At 42.2% G+C, this 14,978-nt stretch overlaps 3 protein-coding genes across 3 annotated transcripts; 2 read left to right on the plus strand and 1 right to left on the minus strand.

Moving 5' to 3' along the window:
- Positions 1 to 1,764: 1,764 nt before the first annotated feature.
- LOC137952743 (major pollen allergen Ole e 10-like) lies at positions 1,765 to 2,795 on the plus strand. The gene is made up of 2 exons (XM_068799801.1): positions 1,765 to 2,344; positions 2,758 to 2,795. Exons 1-2 carry the CDS (start codon positions 1,765 to 1,767, stop codon positions 2,793 to 2,795), a joined length of 618 nt encoding a protein of 205 aa, XP_068655902.1.
- Positions 2,796 to 4,711: 1,916 nt separating this feature from the next.
- On the plus strand, positions 4,712 to 6,355 carry LOC137953708 (36.4 kDa proline-rich protein-like). Its single transcript, XM_068801184.1, has one exon. It carries the CDS (start codon positions 4,774 to 4,776, stop codon positions 6,166 to 6,168), a length of 1,395 nt encoding a protein of 464 aa, XP_068657285.1. The 5' UTR covers positions 4,712 to 4,773; the 3' UTR covers positions 6,169 to 6,355.
- Positions 6,356 to 7,180: 825 nt separating this feature from the next.
- LOC137953709 (coatomer subunit epsilon-1-like) lies at positions 7,181 to 14,698 on the minus strand. Its single transcript, XM_068801185.1, has 7 exons — positions 14,465 to 14,698; positions 14,290 to 14,379; positions 9,715 to 9,866; positions 8,569 to 8,704; positions 8,313 to 8,468; positions 8,084 to 8,163; positions 7,181 to 7,859 (listed from the first exon to the last, which is right to left on the minus strand). Exons 1-7 carry the CDS (start codon positions 14,624 to 14,626, stop codon positions 7,766 to 7,768), a joined length of 870 nt encoding a protein of 289 aa, XP_068657286.1. The 5' UTR covers positions 14,627 to 14,698; the 3' UTR covers positions 7,181 to 7,765.
- Positions 14,699 to 14,978: the final 280 nt, after the last annotated feature.

The raw sequence follows: 14,978 nt of genomic DNA on the forward strand, positions 1-14,978 counted from the left end.
GGAACAGACGTTGTGCCAAATTCGGACACGTGTTTATATTATGAACGGCGGCGGGTGTAGTTCGAAGAGAGTTCGATAAACCTAACACGTTACTGCTTTGAAATCAATGATGACGCTCTCCCCACGCTTTATGTCAAAGCTTGTTATAAAAGTTTTTTTTCTTAAGAGAGCAAAGGGAGCTCCCGAACTCGATCAAGAACCTTCACCCAACGTCAAGTTTTACGGATGTACGATTTGTCAAATCAAATCTGCCATAGTCTGCTACTAGAACTTGCAGCCATGCATACTGTGTTCTTTAGATAGAGAAGAATTTCTTGGCTTCACGATTCAATATATATATACAGAAATTAGCACAACTTGAGAGTTCTCGAGCATAACAGGAAAGAAGGTGGGCTGAACTTGTTTTCAAAGCTTCCACATTTATTGACTTCGCAGTCTCCTCTCAACAAGAAGCAGACCTTGTGAGGAAAGATGGACCAATCCATATCCCCCGGATTTTGGGATTTCCAGGACAAAGAATGCCAAATTGGTTTAGATCTCTGTCTTTGGTTGCTTTCATTGCAGTTGTTAAGAGTCTCTTGAGGTGAAAGTAGTCAACCGGGTAAAACAAGCTCTACGGAAGAGGAAGGGAGAAAAAGGCTGGACCTCGGGCTAGAGAAGCAAGAAGACAAACAAAAACAAAACGAGTACTGGTTTTGGATACCCTATTGGAACACTTGAAGGGCTGATTCCAAAGCAAAGTGAATTCATTGGAACTCTTGAAGTTCCATGATAAGAAATCCAGTTCTTGAGTAGAACTCAAGCAAAATATAAAGTAAAATCGCCCCTCAAACTTTATCTTCCTCCATTCTCAAGGCAGCACATATGCCCACCCAGTAACTCAGATTAATCAAATTTAAGCCCAAAAAGGCCGTATCAGTTGTCTCTCTTTCAGTACGTACCCTCGAGCAGTTACAGAAGAAAACTGGGATGAACAAAGAATCAATCTTTAAGGCTCAAACTGCCACTGCTAATCCAACTTTATTGCCGGCCTCCATGGCGCTTTTTCTCTTTTCTGTACATTCCTACATTGCCGGCAGAAGTTATATTTATCCCCAGAACTGGCTTCTGGGTTTGAGTTTGATTCATCTTCTTCCAGTGTTGAGAAGGACAGAACTGTAGAAGAAGAACCAACACCTACATGCCATGAAGCTCTGTTTCGTAGTTCTCTATGCTTATGTTGCTTCTACTCTTCTCCTGCAATGTGGTAAGCTTTTGAATCTTCCTCCTTGTTGTTCATGTCTCTCCGTTTTCTGAAATGGCGTTGCCTGATTGCCTGATTTTGGTGTTGCAGACGCAAGAAACGCCAGACACTTCAAGGCATCATCTCACACGCGGCGAGGCTTCACAGTAGTCGAAGATTCTGCCTACAAGATTCTCCGGCCGTTAAAACGCTTGGGAGTTGATCCGGTCGTCGAGCAATCGGCAGCCGCAGATTCTCCATTCTCGTTGCCTCCGTTGGATGATTCTTACGGTTACGAGGCCCCACTTGTTATGCCGAAAAATGGCCCTCCCTTTTGTGTTAATCCCCCATCTGTACCGACCCTGACTCCACCGCCTACGTCCCCACCTACGTCTTTCCTCTTCCCTGGACCGCCCCCACCACCTTCAGAACTCTCATCTCCGGTCCCACCGATTTACTTTCCGAGCCCACCGGGACTACCCAATCCACCGGAGTACGTCCCAAGCCCGCCTGGTTACTCGCCCAGTCCTCCTGTCGAATATATGCCCACACCACCTTCTCTGGGTGCTAGCCCACCTGAAGGATATGCGCCCACGCCGCCTTCAGTTGGTGCTAGCCCACCTGAAGGGTATGCGCCCACCCCTCCAGAAGGCTATGTACCTGGCCCACCTGAAGGCTACGTGCCAGGCCCACCGCCTGAAGGCTACGTACCTGGCCCACCTGAAGGCTACGTGCCAGGCCCACCACCTGAAGGCTACGTGCCTGGCCCACCAGAAGGCTACGAACCGACCCCGCCAGAGTTTGTGCCAGGTCCACCGTACTTCCTGCCTCCGGTGGTGTTTCCCCCACCCGCAAAGCCGCCGCCATACTCTGGCCCAGGGATCACTCTGTGGTGCGTCGCGAAGCCAACGGTACCGGACCCGATCGTCCAGGAAGCAATGAACTATGCTTGCGGGTCTGGTGCGGACTGTCACTCGATTCAACCGGAAGGCACTTGTTACCAGCCGGACACACTGCTCTCCCATGCCTCCTTCGCCTTCAACAGCTACTGGCAGAGAACCAAAGCCAACGGCGGGACTTGTGATTTCGGCGGCACCGCCATGCTGATCACTCAAGACCCAAGTAAGAAATCCCCTATTTCAAAATGGGTTTTCCTGTTTCATCTCAAATTTTCTCTCACGTCTCGTCCGTGTTCTGTTACAGGCTTTGACGGGTGTCGTTTCATTTACTACTAATCAGCCAGTAGCAGCTGCTTTGGAAGCCATTATCGTTTTATGAGGGAGAATTGATCGACACAGAGAATCGGTTTTGTTATATATGATACCGAAGCTGGATAACGTAGTGTTTATACCTGCAGCTTTAGGATTTAATGACTGTATAGCAGTCTTGATAGAGTTTAGACATAAAACAACTACATTCCTTGGTCTTTGATTCATAAACCTCTCTCTCTGCAGACTGCATGCTGAGATGTATTATGCTGCATTGCAGCCGCCGTTTTTGAATAATTATCAATAAAGTTTTATACATTTTTACAGATGAAGATAAATCAGAAATTGGTTCATCTTTCCAGTGAATCAGGATTAAAGGTGCTGGTGTTCTTGGATTCTAATACTTCGGAGCTATAAGATGCTCTTTTTTTTTTTTTTTTCTCATTTCGGTGGTTTCGAAGATCACATGTATCTCTCCCCCAGTTTAAAATATTATTTTGAACTTTTTTTCTTCTAAAAGCATGTTCTTCCTGTACTGGATTGCACGTCATACTCGGAATGTGTTCCCGTATGAGAGAAAAACAAACAAAAGTTTCCCTCCAAAATAAAGTCGTCGTCTTCTCTTTGGTTTTTCTGCAAATGGGTCTAATGAAACAATAAAGAAAGGCACCGGAAAGAGGCAAAAGTCTCGTCTAATTCCCTCAATCCGAAATCTGAAGCTGCAGGCTGCGGCATTAATGGCGCATGTACTCCATGCATGCAGTATTTTACTGATTATTTTAAAATTGGTGGAGAGAAACAGTGCCTTACCTGTAAAGAAATCTGACCCAGCAAAGAAAAGGCAGTAGGCCGCCATTATTTCTTTTCTTCATGTGACTCTCTCAATAATTGAATAGGACCAAGATTCTTTCTGTAAAAGAGTGATCAACAGTTTGGATTTGGATGCTACTTTTTCTACAGTATCACCATTATCATCCCATAAACGGCCATCCCCTTTTCCATCTTTTCTTCAGCTGTTTCATGGAAGCTCACTTAAAGTCCTTATTCAACATAACAATCAAATAAACCAAATTGGGGTGAAGAAAAATTCAGGAGTGGGAAACTTTCAATGGGTGAGAGTAACATCGTGGAAGGAATAATTACTGAATTTACCTCAAGATCTTGAGGTGTCCAAAGATTACTGCATTTTATCCTCCACAAATTCTTTTCTGGATTCGTAGTAGTCAATCGTTCACCCAACTCTGATAGTTGACTGATGTGAAAGTCCAGAACTCAAATTGAGGATAATTTTAAGAAATGCAGCAGCTTCTCTGTCACTAAACCTAATTCATAACTACAGTAGTTAGAAGTGAAGGTGAGAACTTCCCATGACAGTAATGTAAACATTCTGTAACATGATTAAAATAAAATAAAAAACCACTTATATCGACAGAATTGTTCTACCAATAGTTCTAAATAGTTCTAAATAGTAATGAAAGATGAGGTATTCTCTGTCCACACATTTCTTGTAGATCTGCATAGGAGCACTAAAATGTCTTCATTCACTAGTGGACATGGTAAGTATCTGTCTCCTCTTGTTCATTCTTTTTCTTAGTGGCATCAGCTACCAATGTACATTCTTTGCCGACAAGGGCGGATTTATGACGAAGATTTGGCGTCGTCTCCGGCAACGTCTCCGCCATCTCAGTCATGATCCATCCCTCGTCTGTTTTCTCTTAAAGTGACTGAAAAAATCTCTGTGGAGTCCCACTTGCAAAGGGGAGAAATTCAGACTAGGAGCTTTGAATTTGGCAGCATGGTCACGGGTTGCACAGCCACTACCACTACAAGTTAAATGACAAACCGCGTCTATGCATCCTGGAGACAGATCTTCCTAATTAGAAAACTACTGCTCTGCTACACTCCAAGAGAGTGAGATTGCCAAGGACAAGCTGAAGAGCTATTAGGCCCTTATTTTGTGGGTCTCAAATCAATGCACCAATGGAGAGTTAGCCAGGGCCAGTAAGACGCTGTGTAGATGGATTTAATCAGTTAATGTGGGATTTGGTGAAGGTTTCTGCACAGATCAAAGTGTTTGATGTTGTTTCACAATTGGAACGACTGTTGGGTATGCCTGCCTTTATGAGTAGAACTGTAGCCAATGATCACATGTGAGTGATGGGGCCAAAAGCAGGAAAAATCAAGTCCAGAAAGGGTACCCGGCAAAAGGATGCCCTTGGGATGAGAGTGATAAGAGTGATCAGTCCCTCAGATTCCCTCCGAAATCTATATAAGGTACCCATATGGGAGCTTTCAGTCACTGGTAAGAGAAAGCATTGGAGCTCTCTTCGGTAGCTCGAGAGAATGGGAAGACTTGTTCTGGCTGCCCTCTTGCTCCTCAGTCTCAATCTTGGAGCTCTTGCTTGTCAATACTGTCCATACCCATCTCCCCCAGAGCGCGTCAAGCCTCCAGTAGTACTGCCGCCAAAACACCCTCCTACCCATGGCAAGCCACACCCTCCTCCTACCCATGGCAAGCCACACCCTCCTCCTACCCATGTCAAGCCACACCCTCCTACCCATGGCAAGCCACACCCTCCTCCTACCCATGTCAAGCCACACCCTCCTACCCATGTCAAGCCATACCCTCCTCCAAAGCAGAAACCATCACACCACCACAAGCATCCGGTTGAAAAGCCATGCCCACCTCCCCCCACAAAGACACTGCCCAAGCCTCCCTCACCTAGTCCAGTATACCCTTCCCCGCCAAAGGGTAGCCCTCCAGTAGTGGTTCCTTCTCCACCCAAGAGGAGTCCTCCGGTGGTGGTTCCTTCTCCACCCAAGAGGACTCCTCCATGGGTTGTTCCTTCTCCACCCAAGAGGAGTCCTCCGGTGGTGGTTCCTTCTCCACCCAAGAGGACTCCTCCCAAGGGGAGTACTCCATGGGTTGTTCCTTCTCCACCCTTCGTTCCTTCTCCGGTTTACAACCCTCCTCCCGTGGTGGTTCCTTCTCCACCCAAGAGAACTCCTCCCAAGGGGAGTCCTCCATGGGTTGTTCCTTCTCCACCCTTCGTTCCTTCTCCGGTTTACAACCCTCCTCCCGTGGTGGTTCCTTCTCCACCCAAGAGGAGTTCTCCACCCAAGAGGACTCCTCCCAAGGGGAGTCCTCCACGGGTTGTTCCTTCTCCACCCTTCGTTCCTTCTCCGGTTTACAACCCTCCTCCCGTGGTGGTTCCTTCTCCACCCTTCGTTCCTTCTCCGGTTTACAACGTTCCTCCTCCTCCTTCTCCACCCCCTCCTCCTCCACCTTACAACGTTCCTCCTCCTCCTTCTCCACCTCCTCCTCCTCCACCTTACAACGTTCCTCCTCCTCCTTCTCCACCTCCTCCTCCTCCACCTTACAACGTTCCTCCTCCTCCCCCTGACAACGTTCCTCGTCCTTCTCGACCCCCTCCTCCTCCTCCTACTAATGTACCATGCCCACCTCCACCACGGAAACAGGAGACATGCCCCATTGATACTCTCAAGCTCGGAGCCTGCGTGGACCTTTTGGGAGGTCTTGTGCATATTGGAATCGGGAGCAGCGCTAAGGACACTTGCTGCCCACTGCTGAACGGCCTCGTCGACCTGGATGCTGCTGTCTGCCTCTGCACCACCATTAAGGCCAAGCTTCTGAACATTAATCTCATCCTCCCTGTCGCGCTCGAAGTCCTGATCGACTGTGGGAAGACGCCGCCATCCGGGTTCCAGTGTGCTTGAGAGCGCGTCGTACATGGAGCGGCTGCGCTATGAAACACCTAGTTGAGAGTATATGACTGGCCTCATGGAATGGAGTTTTTTTTTTTTTTTTAATGTCGTGAGAAAAAAAAAATGTTTTCTTTTGTTATATGTATCTTCATGGCGACTTTCAGAAAGAAAAATAACGGTAGAAATTCCGAAGGAAAAATCCTCAGCTTCCCAAATGAATGAAGACCCAGACCGAGCTTAGATTAGCAGAAAAGCAGACGCGATTCTCTATCATCTTAATATTCTTTAATTTACTATGTAATTAAAAACCTAGACGTTCCGGATGTCGGTAGCATGATGACACATTTTCTGTACGACACTCTTGTTTCTGCTTTCTTTGTCAATGCCATCGTCTATCAGAGTCTATCAGAGTCCATAAAGTGACAAGAGAGGTGCACGTACAGAGACATCGTTTTGATATTTCCAGGGTTGATGTTGATTCGCTGAAAAGCTCGTGGGGGCTTGAAGAAAAGCGACTGTAAATCATTTCTCCGTGTGAAGACCCACACAACCATTGTTCTGCAGATAGGAGCACGAGAACGTGAACGTCCATTGGGTGATTCATACGGTAAAAAAAGATTCTCAACTTGGGCAGAGGTCCCTTTCGGTTGTTGATATCGGGAAGAAGATGAATGGATGAAAAACAATTGAAGACAGACTCAGCTTCTTAATATGTCAAAATTTCCAATAAAAGCTGAAAGGAAAGAAGGGAAGTAATGAGGAAGAGGGAGGGAAAAGCTGCTTACAGACTGTTCATAGTCGTCCGGCCTTCTCCTTTCCGAGTTTCTGTTCTTTTCTACTGAAGCACATACTGGATTCGGGAAATGGGCGGGCTCCTGCAAGCTCCTGTTCAGAAATCCATATTGAGCCAGCAATTGACATTATGTCTGAGCAGAAGAGGCCGGCAAGGTTTTTTTTTCCCTAGAAAAGCTAGTTGGCTGATCCAATTAGATTATTGGATTATACTTCAGTAAGAACAAGTACATCTAGACAACACTTAAATATTATAATGTTTACCTTACCATTTACACACCTGGTTAGCCGTAAGTCTTGAATATATATATATATATATATACACCCTTTCTTTACCCATTCATCCCAAACTAACGGCATTCTAATAGAACCACCAAGCTTGAAATGGCCCTGAGACGAGGCGGCTGGTGACGATCATCTTTCCAATTCCGAAAGTGAGTCGTCGCTTCCCTTTGTTAAAGAAAGCGAAGACATACACTGATTTGTGACCTTACACCCACCACGGCAACTCTAGCTAGGAACAAACAGATACAACCAAGGCCACAGATTTCACCGACCAGAGAGACCTGCAACTTTTCATAGACGAGTTTCCCATCAACAATGTGTACACAATACGTACACGATGAGGAACCCATTGCCAGGGCTTGCAGACAGCATATTTTCCAAAATAGATGTGTAGTATATGAGTCACTAGAAAGCTTCGATAACAATAGAAACAGAAACAGAAAAAAATTGCTACAAAAGGATCTCTTTGGCTATCAAATAACTGATAGCATGTATTCCGCCTATTTCCAAAATATGAAGACCCCATGCTCTTTCATGCAATAGCTTGAAGTGCTCTCTCAAAGCTCTCTTCAGCCGCAGAGGTGCGCTTGACAAGCATGTGATCAGGATGAGACAACTTCAACTGGCTGTGGAAAAAGCAACACATCCATTGAATCAATCCAGAAGTATTTCATCAGAGCCTACTTGGCATCAGCAGCTTTTTTTCAATGCAAGGAAGCATCACATTTCAAAAGAAAAGGTGTTTTATAGAAAAAATGATGTCAAGCATACAAACGAAATAGTGGGTTCCTTTTAGTCTTTCGGACAGATTCTGTTGAAGGATCAAGGTTGAGACACTTTCATCATTTACCTGAGATAACGAGAAGAGGGTTTGCCAAGGTGAAGGCTGCACACGACTAGATTGGCAAGAGTTTCTGCATCCTTTGCATCCTGAATGAATTGAATATTCAGTTAGTCTTCTTCAAACAATCTTTTTCTTTTCTTTGCTACACAGTTCCTAAAACAATCTCAGAAGAGGATCCACTCAAAATGATGTAGTGGATTCCACATGTCATAATTTTCTTAGTACTGGAACTTGCCTTGTTCAGGGATTCAAGCAACAGTGACTCAGCTTCATCGAATCTTCCCATCTGCATGCAGCAAACAGCTTTGCCATTCAGGATCATCCCAGTTGTTTGATACTTCTCGGAGAAATCTTGGAAGATAAGATACGCCTCTTGTATCTTTGAACCTCCCTGAGATCAATGAAACAATAGAATTGACTGTTACCATCTTAACTTCAATTTTTTTCATTTTCTACAGTTTTCATACCCAAAATATCATAACTTCACTTACTACTGCCAAGTTTAGCCATGCATTTGCAAGCTGTGTGAGTGTGTGGTCTTCATCGATCTGTTGCATGATCTTCAGTTGTTTCTCTGCATAGTCTGACCTATGCATCTTAAGGTATATTTGCACATTCAAAGCATGTCTAAAAAGATTAAACAATTAGCTTCTGGCACAATATTAAAGTTGTTAGGCCATAGCACATATAACAAAAAATGGCACAATATTAGAACTGTAAATTCTATACACTTTTTTTTTTGTGTAATCAAATTTATATACACCTATAACATGCAATTTTATGCAACAATCATGACATAGTAACACTCTGCCTCCGACTAGCAAGTCCATTCTGTTGCTCTTGTGTTGTCCAACCCCGCATGTGAAGAGGCCTACATCCAGGAACTTTTTTTCCCACAGCTCCTTATGTCACAATGTTATTTTGAATAACATCATCAAAGCATGATTTCAAATATGCTTTTTCCTTCATCATGATCATATTAGGTCCCTTCTTAGGTCGACCTTTCTTTAAGTCTTTTCCAACTAATTCTATCCATGTCATTTACAGCTTTCCCCTATTTATTACTGACCTCTCACTATATCATTTCATTGATGAAAGCTAAAAAAGTTAGGCATCTAAAAAAAAAGTTCTATCACACCCACAAATTGCACTGTGCTGTCCAAATGTGCGAGACATCAGCAAGAGTGTCAGAATCACAAAAGCAGAGTACAATTTTAGCCAAATTCATACAGGTTTGTACAGTTTATGAATTGTGGTACTTTGAGAAGTTGAGATCAAGAATATATGCCTTAATGCCAACCAAAGAATTCAGGACACAAGATTTTGAGTTATCAAAATGTCACCCATGGAAATACATAACAAGTTACTGATAGAAAAAAATGCTGTAAGAAAATGAAGTGAAAAATGAATATTTTGGTAGAAAGCATGCGGTAAGAAAGTATTCTAAACATGCATATTTTGGAAGAGCATATGCAGTACAAAGAGTAATACGCATGTATAGTTTGGTCATTGTAGGTCACTGGTGCATGAACCTTACACCACATGGAAACTACTTTAACTAAAAGATCATATCACAAAAGAGAAACAAATAATAAGATAGCTAATAAAAGGATTCAGTAAAACAAGGTTGGACTCACAGTTCCAAAGTCCCTCCAGAGTTGGTGTGTTTGAGAGCTTCACCGTAATCCTGCTCATGCATGTATATGATACCAGCAATTAGTCGTAGAACAGGATTATTTGCAATTGCAGGATCATCCAACCACTCCTTGATGCTTGAGAGTGCAGCTTCCTGTTTTATACACACCAGAGTAAAGAAGTAAGATAAATGCTCCTGAAAGCAAGAATAAGCTTTACAATGAGAGCAGGACAACTGCTTAGAATAAACAGAACCTTCTATTCTATCTTTAATTATCAAAACATGGTTATCAGCAGTGGACATCTGGATAGGATTAACCTTTTTTTTTCTTCTAAATCAATGACAATAAGAATTCATTTAGAAGGCTCAAAAAATAACATAAAGGACAAAATGATATTCTATATGGTAGAACACAGAATAACAAATATACAACAAATACACAAGGGAAGCAAAATGTCGATAGTGAGTTGCTGGCAAAAGGTTCATTCCATTGCAAGGGAGTCACCCAAACTATTGGCACCCCAAGTTGTAAGCTGCCACAAGATGGTGTAAAACCTAGAGTGTCCTCAATCTCATCAAAGTCCATAAGAAATCCTCCAAAGGCGTTTTCTTTCCTAAGGCCCATGACTGAATCTCCCTTGACAATGAGAGGTGCTGAAAATCTGCCATAGTAAAGCCTTAAGCCCTGCAAGAGAGCCATAAGCTTAGACTATGGGCTCATACTATCCAAATGAGGCAAAGTAAACAAGGAGAGTGCTACCTCCTAAATTCATTTCGACTCCACCTCTCCCAGGTTTCCTTGGAGTTGTCATCAAAATTGAATTTAAACCATCCCTCTTAAGTAGGGCCCAAGCCACAAGATTCAAGAGATGCACAAGGTAAAAAATTGATTACTAATTCCTTCAAATGACGGCACTAGGAAGGTCACAAGTCTCTTGAAGTTTGTTGGCCCAAAAGAGGACATAATGAATAACCTTTTCATAACTCCTACAGTCTTTTACCTTTTTATTTCTAAAAAATTCACCGATTACGCTCGTTCCAAAAATTGAAAATAATGGCAAGAAAATAAGGTTCTAAAATGTGTTCCCAATCTTACTCCAGAAACAGTGGGAGAAAATAATGATTGCAGGGAGGGGGAAAGCAAATACAAGGACCAACTTTATTCTGATTGTGGACAAAACTTGTTTAGCAAGATGGTTGAGCAATGATTTGGTAACCATCTATGTTTTCCTTATTCTCTTTTCTGCAATGATTGAACAATAATCTTTGGTTCCTTTGTGAAAAAATGAAAAGAATTTTTGGAAACTTCAGTTGCTGCAATATCTTGAAGTCCTTGGAAAGAGCGCAATGGACAAATACTTGAAAACAAATAAAGAACTAGTGGTGTTGTCATTGAGGCAGTCATGCACTGTCTTCTAATCTATTCTGAGCCAGTAAATTCCATGGAACATCTCACTTGCCTAGCTCCCTTACCCAGAATAATTGGAAAAGAGTAATCTCCTTCTCCTCCATTCCACTTCCTACCCTCATTTCTTGGTCTCCTCCTTTTGGTCATCTTAAGCTAAATTTTGATAGTAGCTCTCGTAGCAGTCCAGGGTTGGCTGGTGGAGGTGGTGCTGTTAAAGAGTCTTCAGGTAACCCAACTTGTTTTTCTACTCCTTTTGGTTTGTGTGATTCCACAACGGCAAAACTAACAGCCCTTCTTTAGGGTCTTCCATTATACTCAACTAATTTCCCTGTGCCCCTTATAGTAGAAGGAGATTCCTTGGTTGTAATTAGTTGGGCTTCAATGGAGGAATCCCTCCAGGGAGATGTTAATTTCTTTTGATGAAATATTAACTTATCCAGCTCCATGTCTCTCTCTTGGTGTCACACTGCAAGAAATTCTAATGGACTGACTGATTCTTTGGCCAAAGAGGGTGCTTGTAGGCAACATCTTGTTGTTACTAGTACCTTTCCCATTTGATTGTATTTCTGATTTTGCTTTCTTTTTGCTTGCTGCTTATTTCCTCTTCTTTTGATGTAATTTCTCCTTTTTTGGACCTTCTTTAATGAAATTTCATTTCTCATTGTTTTTTCAAAAAAAAACTGTTTAGCAAGGGGAACAGTGTATGAAGAGATAGTTTACTGATTCAGGATGAACAACACAGAATTTACAGCTTTGGTCCTCAAGAATTTCCCCCCTCTTTTGCAGCTTAGTAGAGAGAATTTTATCTTTCAAGGCACACCTCAGCAAATGAATCTTTTGGCACCCACAATAGGATCATCACATGGTTATAGCCATATATGTAAGACAATTGGGAAGCCACAAATAAGATCCTAATGGGTCGCACTTTCAAATCATTGTGCCAACTCCCCAACCATGACGGTAATTGTCATCAAGGATGGAAAGAAGCCTCACAGCTTTCAAACATTTCTTCATCCAATATTCTCCCACAAAAAAAACCAATATTAATATTGGTGTATGAGTTTTTAACAGAAATGGCTTGGTCCAATGCCACTCTATAAATGAGTGGAAAAGTAGTCGCCAAATTCACATTCCCTATCCATGTGTCATGCCAAAATGAAGCTACGTCTCCACTTCTGACAAGTATTCTAGATCACTCATCAAAGTGATTCCAAAGCTGCAAATGTATTTCCATAGGTCCGACACAAAATTTGGGGGACAAGCAGGTAGAAATCACATGTTATATTCAAATCTATAATTCCATAAACCCTGTCATTTCTTTTTTATTTTTCTAAAGAATGAAGAAAACTTCAAAATTCATAACCGTTATTATGCTTGTGACAACTCTGAAGATTGTTTTACCTTCAGGCCCTGTCCATGAACAAGGCGACTCAGTTATGAGTAATAGTAGGATGAAGAAAAGCTCCCCCCATCCATGGTGGTTTTGTTATATCTTTGATGAAATCAATGTATGATGTTCACCTCTAGTTGTATCGTCGCTGGTTGGACTCTCCTTCCCAATTGTAGCTTAAGCTGTTTTTTCTGTATTTGTTCTAAGCTTTCTGAGTAATAAACGCCTTCCACTATTTTAAAAAAAAAAAAGATCCTTCAATTTTTGGGGTAATAGAGCACATATTACCATGAAAAGGCTTCACAAACAAAGTCAGCTAGAAGCCTAGAACATTTGAAAATATTATACATGCTCTTTGTCCAGTCAACTGAGATGGGACAATGATCCACTTGGTTTCCTTACTTCTGTCTAAAGCTTCTGAATACATTTGCTTTAAGAAATACATTTACGAGAGTTCCTAAAACGGTAAATCTCTCCTTCAGGCTAAGAAGTGTTCATCTCTTGTTTGCCAGTGATTCCAACCCATCACAGATGAGTCATCCCCAAATAGTGCTCTTATCATTCCTATTATTGAACATTGTTTTCAAATCAATAACACTACTATGTCTAACATGTCTCATGACAAAAGTAGACTTCTACTTACTACGTGCGTCTCAGATGAATACTTTCACACTGTCCTCTCATTCTTTTGCTGACTAATTCTGCTCACTCAATGCTAGATTATCCTTCTTCAAGTCCCAACACACCAATCATCACTTCCATCCAAACTACTTCCCTTTTTCCTCAATTTTTTTGTTAATCACTTAATAGTCAAGCCATACTTAGAGGTTTACCACTTTCTCTGAAAAAGGCTGATACCATCTCAAATGACTCTCTGATGGCCTATAAATATTAAAAAACCCAACAACCGCATAATATGCAAGACACCCTAGCTAAACATGCGTATGTAATTATTTGTTGAGGCCTTGTTCTTGTTGTTGACTATATATGCATGCAGAATACCCATACCTTGATGAGACGAACCAAAACATTACACTAGAAAAAAACCCCATGTGGCCATTGAGACAAAGGCCCAATCCACAATTATTCCAGTGAGAAAGCAAACCCATTCATCAGGTTACTAGAAATTTTGAAATCTGACCATCGTTAAACACCCAATCAAGCTTCATAGTCATCCACTTGCTCAAATTTGAACCAACCCATCACCTCATTGGAGATCACAGATCGTACTAATAATGTGCACTAGAATCCCAAACCACAACACCAATGGGTGTTATTAAAAAGGGGGTGAGGCTGTGCACATAACAAATTCAGGAGATCTGATTCTCTTGTGTAAAAACATTTAACCAAAATAGTATAAGCTAGAAGATTAGCAAGTGCAAAACAACCAGAAATAAATGCAATATAACCGGTCACCTATTTCAAGGATCCATCATGGTCCTAAGATCGGATCCACAACATATCAATCCCTCCTTATTAAGCAAATTGACTATTCACAGCAACTTCAATAACTCAATTACTTAAAGGAGGAGGGTAAATGGGATCAGCCAATCTAACCGCAGTCAGATAATCTTACAAAAAATACTCTCGATTAAGTGCACGTCAAAGCTAATTCAGTTCCAACTTCAACAAAGCATATCAGTTTTAGGTTACGCACTCCAGATCCAACTAACTAGCACCTTTTTTTCCGACACGCATTTCAGACAATCCATTTGAATTACACCCAATCATTAAGATATCAAATAAAATCGATCAACAGAAACTGGAAAAAAACACACCTTGTTATCCGGGCCAGAGAGATAAATCGCGAGTAACTTGACCGCCTGAAGAGGCGTCGGTGCTGACGAATCTACCTCGTTAATCACAAGCTATACCAAAATCAAGTACTAAAATCAGAAATTCTCTTCTCTATCCCAAATCCCTTGGATGAGAAACACTAAAAAAATGAATAACCTGATAAGATCCAAGGGCAATGTAAGATCTGTAAACGAGAGTATCCCTTTCAATGGTTTCTTCCTCGGAGAGATTGGCAACATCGCTGTTGTTGATGGCAGCCTGATACGCCCCCAGGTAGAAATAGTTGCGGAGGTTGAAGAGGTGATCCGGAGCAGACATGGTTAATGGCGAGTGAGAGAGACGGAGCTTGGGATTTTGGTCTCGAATCTGCAAGAGAGCTCTGTAATAATGGAGGAAATCAGCAAGCTTCTGTTAGTAAAAAAAAGGGTCCGCCACTGGACTGCTGAAGCCCGTTTGATGGCTGGGCCTTCCTGTCATCTGGCCCGTTCATCTGTCATCTCTTGGTCCGGTAACTAAATACAAATCTCGAAACAAACAACCCGAACCAAGCCCGGTTCCAGATGGATTCTCTTGGTTAATTGCTTAGACACCCTTAATTCCTTGAAATATGACTGAAATCCTTAAAGATTCACAAGGTTTAGTATATTTCATAATGATCACCAGATTTACT

This window comes from Aristolochia californica, unplaced genomic scaffold (genome assembly GCF_029961685.1).
Source record: "Aristolochia californica isolate CCGP_79_NKW_82.1479 unplaced genomic scaffold, dmAriCali1.0.hap1 SCAF_16, whole genome shotgun sequence".
Taxonomy (NCBI): domain Eukaryota; kingdom Viridiplantae; phylum Streptophyta; class Magnoliopsida; order Piperales; family Aristolochiaceae; genus Aristolochia; species Aristolochia californica.